The sequence below is a fragment of the Schistocerca cancellata genome, chromosome 4 (assembly GCF_023864275.1).
Source record: "Schistocerca cancellata isolate TAMUIC-IGC-003103 chromosome 4, iqSchCanc2.1, whole genome shotgun sequence".
Classification (NCBI taxonomy): domain Eukaryota; kingdom Metazoa; phylum Arthropoda; class Insecta; order Orthoptera; family Acrididae; genus Schistocerca; species Schistocerca cancellata.
In genome coordinates, this window is record NC_064629.1 from 541,953,334 (window position 1) to 541,977,015 (window position 23,682).

A 23,682-nucleotide genomic window follows, 5' to 3' on the forward strand; every position below is an offset into this window, starting at 1 on the left:
ACACTAATCAGCCAAAACATTATGACCACTGCCCACTGCAACAGTGGATGCAGCCTGGAGGCTTTGCGGGCACTTGACGCGGTAACAAACGTGTGTAAGTGGAGCAGACACAGACAGGGGATTACCGTGTTGAAGATATGGGCTGCAAATGGGGAAATCCATTGAGATAAATGACTTTGACAAAAGGCAGACTATTATTGCACGGAGCCTGCGAACAACTATCTTGAAAATGGCAAAGCTGGTTGAATGTTCATGTGCTGCTGTCATGTCTACAGAAAGAAGTAGGAGGATAATGAAACTACCACTAGGTGCTAAATGGTTGGCTATCCTACCTTCCAAACTTTACAGAAGGAGACAAGATACTGGCAGAAGTAAAGCTGTGAGGACCGGGCGTGAGTCGTGCTTCGGTAGCTCAGATGGTAGAGCACTTGCCCGCGAAAGGCAAAGGTCCCGAGTTCTAGTCTCAGTCAGGCGCACAGTTTTAATCTGCCAGGAAGTTTCAGTTATTTATATGATTTACATGACTTGTACATTGACATATAAATCTACAGACCCCCATAAACATACCAACAAACTGTCGGATCCCAGATACTTAGAATCAGTGATGTATTTATTTTCCTAAATGGAAAAACAAGCTGTTAAGCAGGTGGTTACAATATTTTGGCTCAACAGTATTAGTTCCAGCTCTCCACACACTTTCTTCATGGACACCTTGCAACAAACACAGCTCCTTTTTAAGTTAAATAACCAAAGAAGAAAGCTGATTTATGTTTCTGTAGTTTTATTCATTTAGAGAAATGAACTGAATGGACCACATCAAAACTATGCAAGCATTTAGACTGAAGATGCACAGTAGTTTACAGGAAATTACACATGATTCATTATGTTGAAAGGCAGTTTTCTCAAACATGACACTGAAAACACATTTCTAAGTCATGGTGGATTGCATAGGTGTAGATGTACATCTGGTAAGCTACAAAAGGTTTCTAAATGATCAGAAGTTGTAACTGGTAGTACAAATGAGCTGTGACTGTTTAATGCCAAATGAACAGTTGTACAGGTAGTGTACATAATTTTCTAAGGAACAGGTTTCTTCATTATGAGAATCCAATTCATATATGATCAATGTTTTATTCCTAAAAGTATATTATTGTATCTCCTTTTACTAAGGCTTTCATTGTGTGTCAGCTGGTAATACAGTTGGACTTCATGTTACACATAGCAGTTAATGCTTGTAGCATTTTAGGCAAGATGTCATCATAAAAGTCTTTTGTTTTTGTTTGTTTATTTTATTTTGTAAGACAAGGAAAGAGTTTGTTACTGTCTGTTATTTATTTCAGATGTGTTCTATTTGTATGCTGGCTTATTATATATTTAGTTGTTGTAAATACTGTACAGTGTCTTAATGTTGTGTATTGTTATACTTGAAGAATTGAAATGTGTGTATATTATTGTCTTTGTGCATTTTTATTGTTGTCTGTAGGTCTACGTGTTACACTTCATTGCATGTCTCAGTGCAGAATATGTGTAAGCATGTTTTAAAGTAATTTTGTTTGAAAACAGTATTATAAAGATGTATGTTAATAACCTTGCATTGCAATTCCAAGTAACAAATTGTATGAAAAATTATACTTTGTGCGATACCTTTCATCACACAGGAATTGTTGTTGCATAATAATATTTATTTTGTGTATTAATCCTTCTTTTATATTGCATTTAGTCAGTTGCTTTTCTGCTGGCCCATTTGAGAGAGAAAAGTAAAAATAATTTCTACAAAACCTCCAGCATTTCTCAGAATTTATGTATATTGATTTTTAAAATACGGACTGAAACTGTTATTCTAATATAAAAATTGCTCAAAATGACTCATGATTATGTCCATGGTCACCATAGGAGCATAATTGATTTATTGAAACGGGATAGGTTCAGATGTTATGGACTTTATTGCAGCTGTTCAAAGAAGTCATTTGTACAAAAACAAGAAACAAAAATGGTCCTTGTAGTGGTTGACAAATGTTCGTAACTTTTTAAGAACTGTGCATACCTCAGGAAAGTGGGTTTAAATTAACATTTACTGCATTAATTCTTACTGTCCATAGAACGACTTTAACTGATTAGCTACAAATTGAATTTCTTTTCTGTCAATAGTCAAATTCTTGATTTCAAAACCTCTGTTTTTAACGTAGAAATTTTCTTTTTAACCGGCGTTTCCCTATTTTGAATTACTTCTCATGTCACCATACATTATACAGATGTCCTGTATTTTGGCTTTAATTGAAACAAAGGCATGAATATAGTGATTAATGATTTGCCCAAGAACACCTTAAATTTTTGGTGTGAATACTTGTAGGTGATGATTCATAAACAAGGAATTGTCATTGAGTGATGAGCCATGATCACAGATAAGGAAATACAGGCATCAGTAGTGGATGTTGTGAATGGAGGAGATGAAACATTTTCACATTACTCATTCATATCTACTTGTGTGACAGTAACTAGCAAATGAGTTACTCTTCATGGCATATCAGACACATGTATCTCCTTCGGTCTCATGCAGACAAAAAAATTTATAGTTGTATTTAACATACCTCAGTGTTTTAGTAAAATTATCAGTTAACCAAGATGCACATAATATTATGGCCTTTATGAAGAACATACTTTAAGAAACTCTTAGTTGTATCAACTGTTACAAAACATATTCGGTAACCTGAATCATGGGGTGCAGTGAATTCAGCAGTAAACAATATTTGTCTCATTGGACACTGGCTAACCACGTTGTGTAGGAAATATTGAATACAGTCAGAGAAATTAGTTTTTCAGGAACAAAGATATTTGCTACAGGCCTCGAATGTTTTCATCATCTTGAATTTGAAGTTCAGTAGTAAACATATATATTCAAAATCAGTATCATGTTGAAAGTATGAAAGTGCAATTTTGAAATTCCAATGTAAAGAAAAGTAAATATTTTATTGTTTATCCTTGGGGCATGTGACCTTCCATTTTTATAACCCCTCCCCGCCATTTTATAGGTGCCGTATTTACTCGAATTTAAGCCGCACTTTTTTTCCGGTTTTTGTAATCCAAAAAACCGCCTGCGGCTTAGAATCGAGTGCAGAGTAAGCGGAAGTTCTGAAAAATGTTGGTAGGTGCCGCCACAACTAACGTCTGCCGTCGAATATATGTAGCGCTACTCAGACATACTTTGCAGGCAAAAAGATAAATACTGGTGCCATAACCTCTGCGTCAGTAAACAAATTAAAAAAAAGGTGGAAGACGAGCTTTTTTCTCCGCCCCAAGTTTCGAACACTGCATTTTCATACATTATCCAACGAAGTAAATACATTTTCCGTATTGTTCATCTTCAAATGTAGCAACCTTTCAATGTACTACGAAAATCCGACTGGCAAGACTGTTTGGGATCTTTGTCTGTCAATATGGCTAACTTTACGTTCTGAATTTTTTCCTACCTGTGACAAGAGATGGTTGCTAATAGGAACTTTTATGAATTGTGAATCACATGCAGTATTCTCTGCACCATAAGAATAATACGAATGTAAACATTTTGCCATGTGTTCTTTCGAGTTTGCTGCTATCTCATTTAAATCCTGTCTGCCTAATAAACTACGGAACTAAGAGTGAGAAAACAGCAAACGCGGAAGAACATACGTATCATGTCATGTTTATATTTGTATTATTCTTATGCCGAATAGTGATCCAATCAGAAATGAAGCAAGGCAACTGACTAGATTTTTAAATCTAAGATGACTCTAATTTCTGTGCAGAATGTAATGTACTAAAGACACGTCTGCAAAGATTTTCAGACGGACAAAAATTTTCGATAAACTCTCATTTAGAACATCTTCTATCATACGCAGTCTATTATTTGGTTCTTGTTTATCATTATCAAAGAAAGCAGCAGTGTAAGTAACAACAAATAGCAGTCTCTTGCCATTGTTTCGCTAGTGAGATGAGATGATTCCTCTTTTTTCTTTTAATTGTAAGCGGCGGTAGCGTGCACAAAAGCAAGTCATGCCGCGAGCGATGACATGCCGTAAACACTCATTATCAGAATGCGACAAACAATGCATGACGCAGTACAATCATGAATTTTCAGCTTAGAGTGACGTAAAAACCTATACCAAAGCGAACGGCACTTATCAGATCAAAGAAAAATAGGCAATCATTTCAAACCAGACGAAGCATGTGAAAAAGGAAGGGTAGCTGTATAAATACGGACGGAGCACCTGACGCATAGCAATGCCTACCTGGTAAAGCTTAACTGCTAAGCTTATGACTCGAACCAAACTACTGTAGCTGTATAGTCATACATTTGACCTAATTTGTGTCTCATATTACAATGGACTAACTTTGTTTCGATTTGGAGGTGCAGTCTAAAACTTTTCTCTCCCCTTGAATTTCGAGTCTCAAATTTCAGGTGCGGCTTAGGTTCGGGAATTTTTTTTTTCCTTGATTTCGAGTCTCATTTTTCAGGTGCGGCTTAGATTCGAGTAAATATGGTAACCTATATTGAAATATGCAAAATGCCCCACTGCAAGACAACTGGAAAAAGTTTTAAAGGCCTGCATTTTGAAATGGAAATGATCTCAGCTTTTCACTATAATGCTTTCTCCCCTTCTCTTGCTATCCCCAAGCTGTGACACTATTATTCAGACTAGTGCATGCTTTATGTAAGAGGGTAATGTCAGATAGCTGATTTATTTGGCTGTATATTCAGAGAATCTTAGCTAACTTCGTATACATTTTCACTACACATGGCTGTTGCTGGAGTATGTTTCCATGTTGATGTAAGCTGTTGAGTATGTGAATGTTACAGCTTCTGCTGAAAATTTAAAGGAAACGAACACTTTTCATAGATAATAAATTAATTTTACAATAACTCAAATAAGTGCAAGAAAGGTGAAATCTTAAACATTATTAAAATTCTTCATAATTTTGTATCACTTGTTCTCAAGAAAGTTTCTTGAACAGTGAGTAGTGAGTTCCTAAAATACATTGCACTTCATTTCACTTTCTAGGATATTTGCATATTCTTATTATGCCATTCAACTCTGTGCTGTATCACTGCACTCTCTTCTTCACTTCTGTGGAATACACATCTATTGTGTGTAAGAGGAGTGTAATTTCATGTGCAATTTGTGCAGTGAGGAACAGTTGGAGGGTAAGATTTGTGATTAAGAAATTTGTTTGACACAAGTGTTTGCTTCAAAGAATGTACAGAGAGATTGATTTTTTGCATCAAAGAATATATACCAACATTGGTGAAAACAGCAATGCTAAGAAGAATATGTACTTTATACCCTGAAAGAGAGCAGTTTCTAAATCTCTCTCTCAACTTCCTGAGTTTTCGGGTCATATTGCCCACAATCCACAGGGGTGTTGACATTATGTTGTCACATCATAACCATTAGTAAGTCCAAATCCGAAAAGACCATTGTCAGTGCAGTATACCACTTAACATTGAAAGCATGTTTATTATGGACACCAACATACAGAGAGAATGGACCTGAACTCCAGGAGCCAGTGCGGTGCTTTATTTTATCAATTTTGCTTAGAGAACACAACAGGTGTTTTCTTAAATTATAGTTTACAAAATATTGCAACCAGCCACAAGGTTGTTTTTTGAGTGATTTTTTATTGTACTGTCACCAATTTCAGGCCTAAGGCCATCTTGAGATAGTAAAATTTGCGAAGTCAAAGCTACTATCTTGTCTTTAGTTCAGTTCATTGATCAATATGGATTGTAAAAGAAAATCAAGCTCTTGTCTTGTAATATCTAAAGGAGGGCTGTTCATGAAGATGCAACTATAAAACTTTCAAAGAAGTCAATGCCACTGTCTGACAATGGGCTTAGGCCAGAAAATAGTAACGGTAAAACAAAATCCCTTCAGAAATATTTGTAGCTCGTTACGGTATTTCCTACAGTGTAAAGAATGGTGCTGTATATACAGACATAGAATATTCTGGAACTTGGGGATCTTCTAGAAATGATACTAATGACAAATACTTGCTGGTGATCGGATTTGAACTGGCAACCTGCAGCACACCAGCCACAATGCTAACCACTACTCCACTCTGGTTACAGCACAACTCTCAGCATTGCACAGAACAGTGACCCACCCTTTCAGAAGTTCTCGTTGAAGCCAACGAGTGATTTTTTATTGTACTGTCACTAATTTCAGGCCTAAGGCCATCTTGAGATAGTAAAATTTGCAGAGTCAAAGCTACTATCTTGTCTTTAGTTCAGTTCATTGATCAATATGGATTGTAAAAGAAAATCAAGCTCTTGTCTTGTAATATCTAAAGGAGATCTTGTCAGTAGTTCTTTGTATGGCAGCATATGTTACATTCAGGTTGTGTTGTCATGTACTCTTCACTGTGATGAGTATCGAAGGTAGGGCCCCTCCTGTCAAAGCTTATCAGTCATTGAGTGGGCCCTAAGTTTCCTCAAAAAAGAAGTCCCCGTAAGTGCCTCAAGACTGTGGTAGTGAGAACATGGACTATGTCTCTGCAATTTCTGCCTTCTTGATGAAGAGCATAGCCCTCCACTTCCTATGTGATGTCTGACAAGCGACAAAGCATATGGTATGACCCAGAGTAGCACGTTGGTAACTTTTCTGATCGTCAGACTTTCTGTATATCAAGTCTCTCAGTCTGCCCTCACTGTCCAATTCTTGGTGTTATAGTGCTGTGACATACTGAGTATCCAGTGACTGTACACAAGCCAACTGTTTTGCTTTGTTGGTCCTGGTGACAAGGTATGTCATGGAGTCATCTTGAGTGCCATCTGATTTGAAACAGGAAAAAGGTATCCATCATCGTTCCAGCTTCTTTGCAACCATGGAGCAGAAAGAACGGTGTGGATCCTGTTCTGCCTTGCTTCACTGTATTATAACCAAAAGTTACAATGTGTAGCATTGTACTGTACTCTCTCTGTTTGACGTCTGTGTACATCAAGTGCATTTCTGCTAAAACCTTATTACAGTGTTCTGTGAGGAAATTTGCCTTTTTATGGTAAGTAGCTGTCATCCTATGGCTGCTGTCGCAACATGAGATTACTTATAATGCTAGTCTTGACTGGAAAACTTTTCCGTAATGAGAGATGATCACATGGGTTACTCTCTGCTTCAGAATTAGGCCTTTTACAAAGAACCTTGCAATTTCAAGAGCTTTGGCACTCAGCACAGCTTTGCTGATGGCGTAGCTGATGAGGTAGCCAGTGCAGACTATTATCCATCAATTCCCATATGTCACCTTTTGGAACATCCCAAAAAGGTAGATTCCAGTGCAGTAGAATGGTACAGTTGCGGGCTGAGTTGGAATTGGATTCCATGGAGGCAACTGTGGCACAAGTTTCCACTGCTGTCGTTTCCATTCAGTGCCTCACATATTGTCTAATGGTTTGGTAGAGTCCTGGTCAGTGATACCGGGGTTCTGTGTAGAGTCTTCATGAATCTGAGGTGACCAAATGTTAGAGTGCCATGGAAATACTCCAAGATAGCTGGCAGTAGACGAGCTGGGATGATGGAGCATCCATTTATGTTCTCTTGGATCGTAATTTCTCCTATACAATGTTCTGCTTATTAACTGGAATTCTCCTTTTGTCAGTTATTTCTTATTCAAGGCTTCTATAGTTTTAAAAAGCTGGATCTTCCCTATGTTCAGCAGCAATTAACTGGGTTGCCAAAGATTTTTATTTCTTGGTTGAAGCAGAGGCACCACTTTTTAGGATTCAGGCGAAGGCCTGCAGTATGAACACACTTCAGCACAGTTGTTAGCCAGCTTACATGTTCTTCAAATGCATTTGAAAACAACAATAATGTCATCCAGAGAGCAAAACACATCATCCATTTAATGTGTCAAAGCAGGTTGTTCATCATAAGCTTGAATGTGACCGGAGCGTTACACAGTCTAGACGGCGTAACTTTGAACTCGTGGAGGCTGTCAGGAGTTACAAAGGCAGTCTCTGCCTTGGCAGCCTTGCCAAACTGTATTTGCTAGCAGCCTATCTGCATATCCATAGTTGAGAAATAATTTGTTCCATTCAAGTAGTTTAATGTGTCATCAGTGCACGTCAGTGACTAGACTGACTGACTGACTTTTTTTGTTCAGTCGTAGGTAGTCATGTAGAAATGTCCAGTGCCATCCTTTTTCTTCGTGAGGACCACAGGAGAGGACCAAGGACACTCTAAAGGTTCAATAATGCCATCATGCATCTTTTTCTCTACTTCTTCAAAATCGTGTGCTGTTTAGCCAACAACACACAACATGAGCATTGACTGATTGGTGGATGATCCTCCATCTTGATACAGTGTTTTACCTTGGGACACCTGTTCATTCTTTTCTCTACTCTGGATTTGAAAGCATCCAGAATTTGGTACAAAGTGACTAACTCTCACTGGCATTGGTCCCCAGTCAGACAGATCCAATTGGTAGTCTGATAGTAGTTTCCTGCACTGTGTTTTTTGTAGTGGTAGTGGACCTGATTCTTCATCAGTGGCACAGAGTTGCCAGTCACAAACTATTTGGCTGTTGGTACATTTGTACCTTTAGAGATAAGTTGTGGTTTCTCTTTACAGCTACTGATCCAAAGTTCTCCTTTACAACATGCAATACTTGTGGTCATTACAGGTATGCAGATTTATTTTGCGAGACTGAGTAACTTTTTATAGTTGACAAACCCTTCAGTGTTTAAGGGAGCATCTAGATTGATGATGACTGGAAGACATCTCGTTGATAACAGTGGGATAACAATGTCTTCAACTGCAACAATGGCCCAGAGCAGCCTTTGTTGTGTGTGCTTGTTATAACAGTTCCGTCAATCTGGAGTTCTGATCTTCTACAGTTTAAAACTGCTTGTGGTGACTATATTCTGTCAAAGCAGGAAAAGAAGCCCCTGAGTCAACTGGTACCCAGACAGGTTGGCCATCAGTGATGACGTCAGTGAGATTTCATAACATTTTGGTAACTGTTGTCCATGGTGGGTTTTCACTTGTGAAACTCTCACCTCCATAGTAGAAAGTCACCTCACTTAGTTTTCATGCATTTGGTGGCTAGCCAAGTGCTTGGTACTTATTTACGGTGACAGGGAATGACTACAGTGTGTTGAGAAGTGACCTCGCCTGCAATCCGGTGATGTGTTTTGTCCGACAGGTTGATTGTAAATGTCTGCAGTTGACTTACATGAATAGAAATGTTGTGATGGTTTATGTCTTGAAGTGTAATAGTCATCAAATACTCGTTGTCTCTTTCAGTAGTAGCATACAATATATTCAGGACATTCACTGTGGAAACAGACTGGTGTATTGTACACCAGCCCTCAAATGTCTGTCCTTCTCAGGGGCATTATACTTGATGGAGTTGATTGTAACTGCATTGGTCGAATGCTGGGTTGTCATTTAACAGCTACAGCATAATTCTGAGTTGGCAAGAGTCTCACCTTCAACTGGTGGCAGAGAACAGTGCTGAAGACTGATACACCTTCTCTTCAATGTTCTATGTTACCTCCTGACGTATGGGTTCAACATCAGTGGCTATTGTCTCTTGTGTACTTTATCCAACAATTCTGTCTACCATAAACTGCTGTATCTCTTCTCTTACTACCTGCTGTATGGAGAGACAAAGTCCTGGTTGCCTTTCACAATTGTCATAGGGACCGCATTCAAGAGCCTGTCATACTTCTTTCATCTAAACAAACAAGGTGGTGTAGTGGTTGTTCGCGAACTGGACTTGCATTCAGGACAACAGTGGTTCAAATCTGCATCCGGCTGTCTAGATTTAGATTTTCTGTGCTTTCCGTAAATTGGTCCAGGCAAATGCAGGATGGTTCCTTTGAAAGGGCCTTGGTAATTTCCTTCCCCGACCTTGAAATATTCCAACCTTGTGCTCCATCTCTGCTGATGTAGATGTTGACAGGATGTTGAATCCAAATCTTCCTTCCTTTTGTCTTTCATCCAGTTCTTTTCTGTTGTGTTTCATTGATATACTGGCACCTGTTGATGAATTTGTTCGTTGTTGACATTCTTTTTCCACAGAAGCTTGATTTGTGTCTTTTGAAACTCTATCAAATGTGAGATTTTATTGGGTTATGTCATATTTGAATTCAGAGTGTGGCATAAGGCCAAAACAGTGTGTGTGTGTGTGTGTGTGTGTGTGTGTGTGTGTGTGTGTGTGTGTGTGTGTGTGTGTGTGTGTGTGTGTCATTTCTTTCATACTGTTAAGCCCAGTTCAATAGTTGTTCCACTATGTAGGCTTGTTGCTGATTTTCACTGAATGTTTTACACTGGAGGTATGAATTAAAAAACGCCTTCAGTCACAACTTTTCGTGGTTGTTTTTTTTAAGTACGCAGTGCAATTCGGACTCTGTGGGTCCATCATCAGGTGTAATTTGTCTTAATACATGCTTTATTTTTTCTCTTGAATGAGGTGAAATGCATATTCCTGTCACAAAAAGGTTTGATGGTAGGTTATGAATTTTGTAAGTCAAACACAGAAAATATGTGCGAAACAGTGGAAAAGATGAACAGTGTAAACCTACCAAATAACCCAAGAAAATCAGTTTTAACATTTTAGCACCAGCACACATTCTTTTCTCTGTCTTTTCGTACATATCACTTAATTCAACAGAATTTATTTGTAGTGCTAAAGATATAATTATTAAACAATTGACATATGCAGCAAATAACTTTAGAATAGGTCTTTAAAATTACTGAAATAGCTGTGGCGTGCGAAATCTGTCCATTCATTTAACGTACATTCTTCATTTTGATTTTGTGGAGGTATATCTCCAGTTGTTCTAACAGATTTAGGGTCTTACCAGTTGCTTCATTATGTAGTACTACCAAATTGTTTTATACATTGTTGATGCCATGTTTCGTTTCCAGCATACATTATGCAATAACTGATTTTTCGAAGTGGTTGAGCCTGAAAGCATTTATGTGTTCTTGAAAACAGGTTTTGAAGTTTCTGCCTGTTCTCTTTACATAGTAGGCACGACAACTGGGACGTGATACTTTGTTGTATGTTTGCATGTTTGATTTTATGTTATGGTCGAGTAAGTTTCCTAACTTAATATTAGTTGAGAATGAAACTGCCACTTTTTTTTTTAGGTTAGCAATTTTTTGTGACGTGTGCTCAGGTGTGGGATACTGGCGAGTATTTTCTCTTCTTTCACAGTGTGGCCATTCGTTGTTGTTGTCTTGCTTTTGTGTATTTGTCTGTCTAAAGTCAATTGTTTTCGCTGTGTAGTCATTGGTTATGAAAATGCTCTTTATTGTATCTGTCTCACTCTTGAGAGTGTTTTCTTCTAAATAAAGAGAGAGTACTCTGTGTACAAAGATGAATACATCACTAAAACATTGACTTTCTTTTCAGAAAACAACATAACAAAGCTCAAACAAGATCCAACTATAAAATTCCAAAACAAAATCAGAATAAAAGCAATTTCCTCTTCACAGAAAAACAAGCAAGAACATACATTTTAATAAATCCCACAGCCCCAAGACTGAGAGCTCAACCTAAGATCCATAAACCTCAAGTTCCATTGAGGCCTATTGTTAATTCTAAAAATACACCTGCCTCCAGAGTCCCCCATTTACTGTACAAAATTCTGAAACAGTACTATGCATTTGATAAATCATACTCAGTTAAGAACACAAGTGAATTAGCAACGAAAATTAAAGATATAAATATTCCTGCAGGTGCCAGGTTTGCCTTTTTTGATGTAACTAACCTATTTACGAATGTACCAACTGAAAAAGCAATAGACATAATCTTTGAAAACTTAATAAAACATTAAAAAATGCCAATTTCAGAAATATCAGAAGTCAAGGACATGTTGCAGCTAATACTGTCTCACAATTACTTTACATTGAATATTTTCTTCTGTTCAGCCTGGAATTTATCCTAGCTATCAGGCTTCTCTTCATTGTTCTCAAACCACTGCTGGGCTGTGCCACCCAAGTAAAAGTACACATGTGCCCAACACATTATGCCATCCCACCTGTGGCATTTGGTGACTCAATCAAATTCTTTGCCATTTCAATGGTCTTGGTCAACATGTCCAGAAATCTCTGATGAATGCCTAAGGTCCAGCTGATTTACTGCTATCTTGGAATTAGTTGGTCTCCCAAATATACGGATCTTGGAAGCGATGTACTCCTTGTATTCCTGTCCCCGTCTGTATAGGCAATGGCCTTTATGTTGCCTAGTTGGGGCCATGGTGATATTCCAGATCCAAAATCAGGGTCTTCAGTAAGTTACTACACTTAGCACTGAAAGCACATTTATAACCGAGACCAGCATGGAGCGAGTTGCTATTTATACAAACATTGAATATTCCACAATATATAAATATTACAAACACACGAAATTTTGAGAATCTTCTAGAAATGATAAATACTAAATCACAAATATTTGCTGGTGATCGAATCTGAACTGGTGATCTGCAGCATGCCAGCCAGTGACACTAACCACTACTACACATTGGATGCAGCGTAGCTCACTGCAATATGTTGTAGCCAACTGAATTAATACATGTCACACTTGGTATTTATGTGCTGTACTGCTCAGCAATTGAGGTTGCCAGTTGCGGTCACTAAGAGTAAAACTTTTCTGAAAACACTAAATTTTGCCTTATAGCACACTAATGATGATCACATACTGTAACAGTTCAGATCTTACTGGACTATGAAAGCCAATGTAGTGGCAGCCTGCTGCAAATAGCATAAAGCAATTTGCACAGATATATCTCCACCCATTCCAATATTGAATCTTCGGCTCAACATTGTGTGTAAAACTATCCATCTACATACCTCAGCAGGGGGAAAAAATTAAAAAAGAAAATGCAACACCAAGAGGGAGTTGTACAACATAAACAAAAGTTGGTAGGCATGATTCTACAGCTGAAAGATGATGTCTATTCAAATTTCATGCCAGGAGCATCACAATGTTGCTAGTAGTGCCACTATGATGACGCAGATCAGATTTGCTTGAAATACACGCTGTCATGGTCATGAGCATTAATTACCATTGAGATTGGACATGGTGAGTTGATGCTAGTCAAGAATGCTTTTAAGGCAACAAAGACACCATTATTAACACCTCACTGAGTTTGAACAAGATCTTGTAACAGGGCTACAAAAAGCTGAATGTTACTTCTTCAATATTGCAGAAAAACTTGAAAGGAATGTAGTCACTGTACATGATTGCTGAAAGTGGTGGTCACGAGAATGTACAGTCACAAGAAGACAGAGCTCCAGACGGCCATATGGCACTACCGAGTGGGAAGGTTTTTGGCGTATGGCTCTGGTGCATCAGGCTGCATGTGCAGCAGCAATTTGAGTGGCAGTTGCATCACAGTGACACAATGAACTGTTTCGGAACAGTTACTTCAGGGACAGCTGTGAGCCAAATGTCCTGTATCGTACATTCCACTGACTCCAAACCACTGCTGTTTGCAACTTCAATGGAGTCAAGCAAGAGCTCATTAGAGGGCAAGATGGAGGTGTGTGGTGTTTTCTGATGAAAGTTGGTTCTGCCTTGGTCTCAGTGATGACCCGTGTGTTGGTTAGTGGGAGGCCAGTTGAGGGCATGCAACCAACCAGTCTGTGCGCTAGACACACTGGCACCTACACCTGGAGCCATGGGGTCTGGGATAGGATTTTATATGACAGCAGAAGCACTCTCATGGTTATCCTACACATTCTGACTGCAAATTTGTACCTCAGTCTGGTGATTTGACGTGTTGTGCTGCCATTCACAAACAGCATTCCAGTCACTGTTTTCCTACCATTTGCATGCTTGCATTCAATATTCTAGCAGTTACTCCAGTTATTAATGTACCAGCATTTCACATTTTCAGTGGCTTATCTCACAGTTACATTAACCTGTGATCTTGCAATGTTAATCATTTAAATATGTTACATAGACAAATGTATTCCCGAAATTTTATTATTTTACATTATGGTAATTATTTTTTGGTGTTGCCATTTTTTCCAATACATATATACACTAAGTAAGTCACTGTACAGTGCATGTTAGAGGGTACATTGTACCAATATTTTCTATTTTCTGTCCTATTCCACTCCCTTATTGAGCCAGGTAGAAGTGGCTGTCTCTATGCCTCTGTATGTGCCCTAATCTCTCTCGCCATATTCTTATCATCTTTGAGTTCTGTATACAATGATGACATGATAACAGTTGCATCGTCTTATTCAAATACTGGTTCTTCTAATGTTTTGTTACAGCCATGTAGATGAGATGACATTCATCTTGTGCTGTGGTCCTATTGTAGCTTGGTGCAGTACCCTTTGTGTATCGCCCATGTATAGCCACTGATTCCACAGATGCATCACTGTTTCAACACTGTGCTGTATGAGTGAGAATGACATAGTAAGATAAAACCCATTTAGACTCTCATACTGACACATTGTGCACTTTGACATCAGGGGAGAAGTACTGGCTCTTGATGATGCTCTTCACAGCCTAATTTCATCGTCCTGATGACACGGTATGTTGATGGTCTAACTGGCTGCTATCTTTAGGTGATATTGCAGGTGCACAATCTTGCCAAAACTGAGGTAACATCAGACTCAGTGTCTCCTTTATACCCCAAGAAAAGGCCACTGCGTGTGCACAAGAAGGGCTGCCCTCTGCGAAAAAAACCTTTATCTCTATTAATAATGTCTTTGGCTAATCTTACTTTGATGGATTCCTGAAGTACACAATCCCAGTAATGGAAAGCCAGAGCAATAATTTGCATATCTCTAAATGACATATTATGTCCTTCATCAAGACCTTGTTCAGCAAAGGCACATTTTTCAGAGTGCAGCAAATGTGTGTGATGTTAATGTTCCACACATTGCTCATGAAGTGTGCAAATAGTCAATCCAATATAAGCCTTTCTGCAATGACAGCGGATTTTATATACCCCAGTCTGAATCATCTTTGACAGATCCAAGAAGGGCCCTAGTTTTGACCAAGGGCAAAAGGACACCTTTAATATTGTGTTTTCTGAGGATTCTTAAAATTTTCTAAGAAGTACTTCCTGCAAAAGGCAAAAAAAGCAACTGATTTACAAGCGTTCATTGTTGAAAAGTACGAATGAGCAAATTGAAAAGCACAATCAATTTGATGATCAGTGTATCCATTTGACTTGAAAACAACCTTAAGATAATCCAGTTCCTGCATCAAATTATCAGAATCTGAAATAGCATAAGCTCTCTTCACCATCATTTCGTTTTCAGGCAAAATGGATATACTGATCATCAAATTGTTTGTGCTTTTCAGTTTGCTTGTTCGTGCTTTTCATTAATGGACACTTGTAGATCAGTTGCTTTTTTACCCTTTGAAGGAAGTATGTCTTCAAAAATTTCAAGAATCCTCAGAAAATACAATGTTAAAAGTGTCCTTTTGCATTTGACCAAAACTAGAACCCTTCTTGGACTGATGACCTCAGCAGTTAAGTCCCATAGTGCTCAGAGCCATTTCAACCATTTTTTTATGTTAAACGGGGATTCATTGGACAAATATATATGATACTAGAACTGACATGTGATTACATTTTCACGCAATTTGGGTGCACAGATTCTGAGAAATCAGTACCCAGAACAACCACCTCTGGCCGTAATAATGGCATTGATATGCCTGGGCATTGAGTCAGAGCTCAGATGACGTGTACAAGAACAGCTGCCCATGCAGCTTCAACACGATACCACAGATCATCAAGAGTAGTGCCTGGTGTATTGTGACGAGCCAGTTGCTCGGCCACCATTCACCAGACGTTGTCAATTTTTGAGAGATCTGGAGAATGGGCTGGCCAGGGCAGCAGTCAAACATTTTCTGTATCCAGAAAGGACCGTACAGGACCTGCAACATGCAGTCATGCATTATCCTGCTGAAATGTAGGGTTTCATATGGATCGAATGAAGGGTAGAGCCATGTGTCGTAAAACATCTGAAATGTAACGTCCACTGTTCAAAGTGCCGTCAATGCGAATAAGAGGTGACCGAGATGTGTACCCAATGGCACCCCATTCCATCACGCCGGGTGATACACCAGTATGGCGATGACAAATACACGCTTCCAATGTGTGTTCACCGTGATGTCGCCAAACGTGGATGCGACCATCATGATGCTGTAAACAGAACCTGGATTCATCCGAAAAAATGACGTTTTGCCATTCGTGCACCCAGGTACCTCGTTGAGTACACCATCACAAGAGTTCCTGTCTGATGCAGCGTCAAGGGTAACCACACCCATGATTTCTGAGTGGATAGTCCATGCTGCTACAAACGTCGTCGAACTGTTCATGTAGATGGTTGTTGTCCTGCAAACGTCCGCATCTGTTGAGTCAGGGATCGAGACGTAGTTGCACGATCTATTACAGTCATCTCGACTGCTAGTTATACGAGGCCATTGGGATCCAGCACGGCGTTCCATATTACCCTCCTGAACCCATCGATTGCATACTCAGCTAACAGTCATTGGATCTCGACCAACGTGAGCAGCAATGTCGCGATATGATAAACCTCAATCGTGATAGGGTACAATCCGACCTTTATCAAAGTTGGAAATGTGATGGTACCCATTTCTCCTCCTTACACAAGGCATCACAACAACGTTTCACCCGGCAACGCCAGTCAACTGCTGTTTGTGTATGAGAAATCGGTTGGAAACTTTCCTCATGTCAGCACGTTGTAGGTGTCGCCACTGGCGCCAACCTTGTGTGAATGCTCTGAAAAGCTAATCATTTGTGTATCACAGCATCTTCTTCCTGTTGGTTAAATTTCGCATCTGTAGCATGTCATCTTCGTGGTGTAGCAATTTTAATGGCCAGTAGTGTACTTACAGTTGCTATTTTTACACAAATAGATTGCAGCAAAGATAGTTCCAGATATTAGTCCATTGTAATCTTGAATGCCTACCCGCAAAAATTAAGATGATGTATCTCTACAGTCTGAGAAATTTAAGAAATAAAAATGTGTAAAGACTCTAGAATGCAAAGGGTTTTGATAACAGAATACTGATACACTTTCACGAAGTGCATTTGTGTGTGTTTCGTAATTAGGCAGACAGATCCCTTTTAGAAAACAGTCCCTGATTAAAAACGTAATTTTCATTATTCTCTCTCTCTCTCTCTCTCTCTCTCTCTCTCTCTCTCTCTCTCTCTCTCTTTCCCCCCCCCCCCCCTCCCTCCCTCCCTCCCTCCCTCCCATCAAACTATGATTACAGAAATATACTGCATGTGATGTTAAATTGTGTTCAGGTATCACTTTGTATTGTATTGTTTCTGCAGTTCTTTAATATAACCCTCTTCAGTGTTAGCAGTTCCAATCGCCAGTAACTGATCTTCATTCATTATTAATTTTTCAGTTCTTTTACTATGAGTTGTAAAGGATGTGTTTGATTTATACATGTACATCTATTAACGTACACTTTTCTACATTTAGAGCTAGCTGCCATTCCTAACACAAACTAGAAATTTTGTTTAAGTCACCTCGTATCCCTCTACAGTCACTCGATGATGACGCCTTCCTGAACACCACAGCATCATAAGCAAACAGCTGCAGATTGCTGCTCAGTCTTTCTGTCGCACTATTGCTCTTGATACATCTAACACACTGTCAGTCTTATGTAAACTGTGTCACCTGACTGCTCTTGTTGTACCACCAGCCAACCTAACACACTACATAGCTTATTTGAAATTGTCTTTCATCACTGTAATTACAACATTGTAAGTGTATATTGACTGGACATCAGAGAGTGCGTGTTCATAAAATATAAAGTAAATGGGTAGCTGGAAATGAGAAAAACAATAAAAATAGAGGAGAGAACAGGCATGGATGATAGAAGAAAAGCAAAGATGCAGTTGAAGTATTAAATAGTTGAAAGCTTAACAACATTTTTCAATTCTGTTTGTGCCTGACAACTGCTCACTGTCTCTAATAAGCACTGAGTGATTACCTTTACTTATTTTATAATTTCTGTTGTAACACGAAGTACCCTCTCTTTAGTTCTCACATGGAAAAAAAGAAATCACTCTGAAATGCCTAGTGAATTACCTATAACCACTTATAATGTTGGGGTGCTGACTAAAAGTAAAAAGGGTAGCAGGAGAGAACTTTCTTTCAGTCATTTATATCAATAAGTTGTGTATTTTCTTAATTACTTTCAGACACTGTTGAAACTTGTGCGCCACAATAAATTGCTTTTAGAGTAACCCCTGTAAAAATGTTTGATTGTAATTGCCAAGTCTTTGAATAGTGTAGAATTCATTGTTGTTGCATTGTATCTGTGAAGTGAGAAAAAGAGTGTGTGTGTGGAGAGAGAGAGAGAGAGAGAGAGAGAGAGAGAGAGAGAGAGAGAGAGAGAGAGAGAGAGTCAGCATTGTGGTACTGAGTAGCCAGTCCCTTTTCCTTATAGGTAACATGTAAAATGGTGTTTAATAATAATTTGATCTATTTTGTAATGTAAAATTTGTTTGCACTTATTTTCTGTCTGTCATGTAGTTATAAATGCCTAAATGCCATTCTGTTGTGTGAAGTATCTTGGGATAATGTTAATTAGCAGCAGAAAGAAAATTTCAAACTTCGTCATTGTGTTAACCAAAACTCTGAATATTCTGCACAAGTTGGAGCTGTGATATTTTAATGATGGGGATTTGTATGGTGGTAGTCTCATCAGTGCCTATACTGTGTTGTAATATTGAATAATATAAGACATTTTTTCATAAGGTAACATGTTTTTAGACTCTCTCTTACGTGCAAAGACACATTGTTTAGAAAATGAAGTGAAGTTTTGATTAGTAAATTTCTTTTAACATTTATTTACCATGTTAATTTCAGTAATAAAATCACAAACAAGTACTGTCTTAATAGCATGATAGAAAGATTGTTTCTTGGTAGCATCTATGACATCAAGGTTCCCCATTTTCTTTTGAATTCTGTTGTAATACCTGAAGGCATTAGCTTTGTTTTCATAAAGTTCTGTCTGAAATTATAAACATGCTTAATTTATTGAAAGTTGTTGATAGTATTTATGTTTACAACAAAGCGTATTTTAGTGAGAAAAGCCGAACACACAAAATATAATATTTACACCTTCCTTTTTGTAAATTCATATTGCTTCTTCTAGTGAACATTACAGCAAATTTTATTTTCTGAATCTTTGAAGGTGTTGTAGTCTGGCTCAGTAAACTATATTTTCCCCTTTCTCTTTCTTTCTGTCTGTCTCTGTCCTGTGCTGCGAATACTTTTAACCAGTGGATTTGCCGGAAATTAAAGGCAATCATCGCAAGTTTCGTACGTTGGTTACCAGCTACATAGGTATGCTACTTACTAGCTCTGTCAGCTTCTGTGCATGATATATTTGTACTCTTACACTGTACATATTAGCATGGAAATTATTTCAACTAAATAATAGTAACAAGAAGGTAAATTAGGCAGTAGATGAGACAGCAGGTAGTAAATTTTTTTCTTCTGTCTCAATAGCAATGTAGTTTTTTTTCCCAGCAGAATAACAAAACTGCTTCTAATCACTTATAGTCTATGCCTTTTCACCCTTTGCTCATTAATATTTCTGTTACTAAACTGCAGCGGATGTTTTACATTAACATGTGTGTTGAGTGAGTTTACGTGTAAACAAAATATTTTTTGGATTGTTGTTCAGTGTCGGTAAAAAAACAAAACTACCACTACTATCACTGTTTTAGCAACACAGCTCCAGATTGATACATTAATGCACTGCCATTATTTAGTGAATAGGTGACAATTAATTCTTCACTGTAAATATATTGGTGTATTGTAACTGGTATACCACAGTTTTATAGGTCACTGCATTCTAAAATTTTGCGTGCCATATACAGCATGCAAGTAATTTTGATAGAAGAAAACATGCATTACAAAATTATTATGGAGTTTATGATGGAAGTAGCGTGATTGTCATGAAATTTAAGTTTATGATGAGGGCAGGAACAACAGAATGTCTTTGTGCAGATTTTCAGGTTATTTTCAAGTTGTCATTCACTATATATCTACAAAATTTTCATCTACAGTACCTGTTATCATGTTTTTATTCTTATTATGAATTGACATCATAAGCTGCTTTCGGATTTTAACGTACTGTGAAGTTACGTCCATATTATGTAACATGGTAGAATAGTATTTCATAAATACCCTGGATAGAAGGAAAAGAATATTTCAATAAGAAAGGAAGAGATGATGACATATTCACCAAGAAGCTGAAATATTGCTCTGTCATACAGAAGCATATTCTGTGTGAATGCACTGACAGTATCACCATCAAACAATTTTTTTTTTTTTTAATGATCAAAGTATGCTTGATGTATGCTATCGTTTTATTTACTTACCAGTTTACATCATCTTACACAGAAGTCTCATCTACGAGATGAGATGGTTAACACACTGGACTTGTAGGTTATAGGAGCGGATTTTAGTGCCCACCATTCTATCACAATGTAGGTTTTCCATGGTCTCCCTATTATCACCCATATTGTTGCTTAAGAGGGCGATGGTTATATCTAATACATTCCCTCATCCTTTTCAAACAACAGCTAGTGCTCCATGTGTAATTACGTCAGTGTCAATGGATCACCAGTTTTGAGCTGTCTTTTATAGCTGTCATTTACAGTTACATCTTTCATCAAGTTTGCATCCCCTAATTATAGAGTACTTTGCTCACTTTGATAATCTTCACTAATGTTTTCGCTCGAAGTGATTGTTCCATCCCTACAGATATAATTATTGACAGTGCTTTTCAACTGATAAAGAAGTAAATCAATATTGTTATTTCTTCTACATTTCCTCTCTCAGCCATTACCCCCCTACCCCGCCCCGACACACTCACCCTGCCACTTGTTCCATTCTCTTCCTGACCACACCCCATCTCTCCCACTACAGTGGTATGTACTGTGCAATTGACACTACAATTAAAATGATTATAGCTCAGTTTCAAGTGTACTGTGATGTTTTTTCTTGCTTCATAGAAATAACACTGTCAATACGAGTTCTTTGTTTCTCACCTTAAGTGGGGTGAATTTTAAATGTATTTGGAGGTACATCCAAGTTAAAAGTACTATTTCTCCATATGATTAAATGCCTTGTACAGCAAGCAAAATATATTTAGCAGCAACATTGTATTTGAGATAAAATTTGGACATGTTTCAGTACAATTTTGGTCCACAAAAGACTGTTTATTATTTAAATTCTTTTCTCTAGTTTACTTCAAGACTTCAAACTCGGTTATTTCTCTGGGCTTCATTTATGACACATTTACAGCCTTTCATCTAAAATGTGATTAAATTTAGTGAAATGGCAAATGCCAAAAACACGTTAAAGTCTGACTTTGAAAGTTTTTATGTGCTTCCACAATTTGAAACATTTTTGCTGATTCACTTGCAGATTGAAGAACACGAGGAATTAATAAAGAAATAATTATTTGCAGTATGTCAAAAGCAACTTGTCTCATATGGAAGAGTAAGGAAGGTTGTTAGGTCCCCAAACAGAGGTACCACCCAAACTAGTATGCAGAAAGATTAAATGTTACGGTTCATCTTCAGTTTGATAGTAAACATTTGCAGTTTGTGTTGAAGGACATATGTATTGTCTATACCCTGAGGCCTCCTGGTGAATCAGTTTTGTACATTTGCTCTGTGTGTGTGTGTGTGTGTGTGTGTGTGTGAGAGAGAGAGAGAGAGAGAGAGAGAGAGAGAGAGAGGAAATATGAACTATGACAAAGGTAGACCTTCCTGCAGTATGATGTTGCTAAATTTACCATATATTCTAATGATTAAAACTCACACATCACATTATCAGCTTCTGCAGGTTTTTTGCTGACATCACTTTGTAAAATCAGCCAGTTGCCACAGAGCAAAGTATGATTGTTGTTAAGATAGTTGTTTTTGACTGCACGGCATGTGGAAATGATTCAGAAGAATTAATATTTTGTAAGAATTTTCTACTACAATATTTACATATTGTTGTTCAAATTGTACTGTATTGATGTATTTGGTGTCACTGAAACAACTTTGAAGGGATACTTAACAGCATGTCATCACTCGAAATCATGGAAACCATCTTACTGTGACAAGGACTAACACAAGTAACTTTGTTCAGTTGTTGGTAGGACTGTCTATATTTTTATTTTTTGTGTTTTTTCTGTAACTGGTGTCAGTAAAAACTAACTTACATATATAAGGGAAAAGTGGGTGATGGAGTGTTTTTCATGTTTATTGTGTTTGAGAATATGATGACATTTTAAACAGCTATATGAAACATGTGCCAGTTGTGTATTTTAAGTGATGAATCGTCCCTGAAAATATTTGCTTCGAATGATTTCTCGAGTGATCTTAGTCGGCTTATCCTGATATTAAGTTTGATGTTCCAGGCAGAACACCATTATTGTTTTTTGTTTAAGAAATGTGTAGTTGTGCATGTTATCTGTTGCTTAAGCTGTTCTCTTTTGGTAAGATGGCATTAAAAGGAAAAATAAAGTTAAATCACAAACTGTATTGACACAGTAATACGGTATCACAAGCAAATAATATTCTGCTGGAGAAATAGATGTCACATATGCAAATGTGTTGTACTGTAAGAAGTTTATTTATTTGCTAAATCACATGTTCTCAGAGAAGCAGTATAGAGAATCTGCACTGGAGCTCAAGGGCAGTAGCTAACCTCTCCAATTTGTCTGGTATTTACACAATCCTAGATGCCTCTGCCACTTGAAATAGTATAAAGCTTCACATGTGAAGATGACTCACCCTTCTGAAGAGAACAGCTTGTGGCTAAGAACGTGACAGTCTGTGCAGTTAATTTATTACATTCCACAAGTAAAAACAGTGATATGCTTCTGTAGATGCAAGTCACAAAGCAAGACTGCTATGGTTTGTGTGTTTTCATTTGATTTTATAAGTAAAATGTTATCGTATATGTAGGTATTTAATTTCTGATTTGTGTGTTATATGTCTTCAAGTAAATATTTTTAATGTCTTCAGTTATATGCTCACTTTTATTCTATTGCATGTTGCATGTGTGTGTGTTAAATTATTCAACATGTTTGTTCAGTTTCATATTAGTGATTTACAGCATGAAGGTCATTGTTCCTTTAATTTTAAATGTAGATTAGTTTTAATCATGATATTACGTGATAGATGTGCTGGGTCAGAAGGGTGGTATGCTAGTTTTTTTACCCCATCTTTGGAGCGGTACTATGCTTGTCTAATCATAATGTCATTGCTGGACGAATTTGATAGAATAATGCAGTTGAATGTAATGGGAACAATTTGCAGGATTGACCTTTTTGAATTAAATTTGCTGTCTTTAGAATGTTCTTGCTTGTCTCCCTGTGAATCCTATCGTTGTTCACGAAACAGCTTGCTGGCTTGATGCCACGTGATGTAGTTAGTGTGATCGAAATACTTCATATTGTTATGTGTTTTTGAGATTGTTGGTATGTAAAAATTAGTAGGGCAGACCATGGTGTATGCATTTCAAACTTGGATTATTGCCACAGAAACAGTGTTAAGCAAGCTTATGAATAATAATTTTGGCCAGGCATAGACTTATGACTGTTTGAAATGTTTTAAAAGTTGCAAAATATTCCTTGATGGTGGTGAATTTTTAGTAAGGCCATCAACAAGCACTG

The 23,682-nt window shown here is 37.7% G+C and overlaps 1 protein-coding gene across 8 annotated transcripts in view; it reads left to right on the top strand.

The window, feature by feature from the left end:
- Positions 1-23,682, top strand: part of LOC126184785 (phosphatidylinositol 4-phosphate 5-kinase type-1 alpha-like) — a 314,413-nt gene that overhangs the window by 91,339 nt on the left and 199,392 nt on the right. For 6 of the 8 annotated variants that reach the window (XM_049927350.1, XM_049927348.1, XM_049927349.1 and 3 more), the window contains exon 12: positions 19,281-19,343. The exons of the other annotated variants lie outside the window; for them this stretch is intronic. In XM_049927350.1, coding sequence (XP_049783307.1) covers positions 19,281-19,343 — 63 coding nt within the window. The remainder of the gene's footprint in view (positions 1-19,280; positions 19,344-23,682) is intronic. 8 annotated transcript variants of the gene reach the window in all.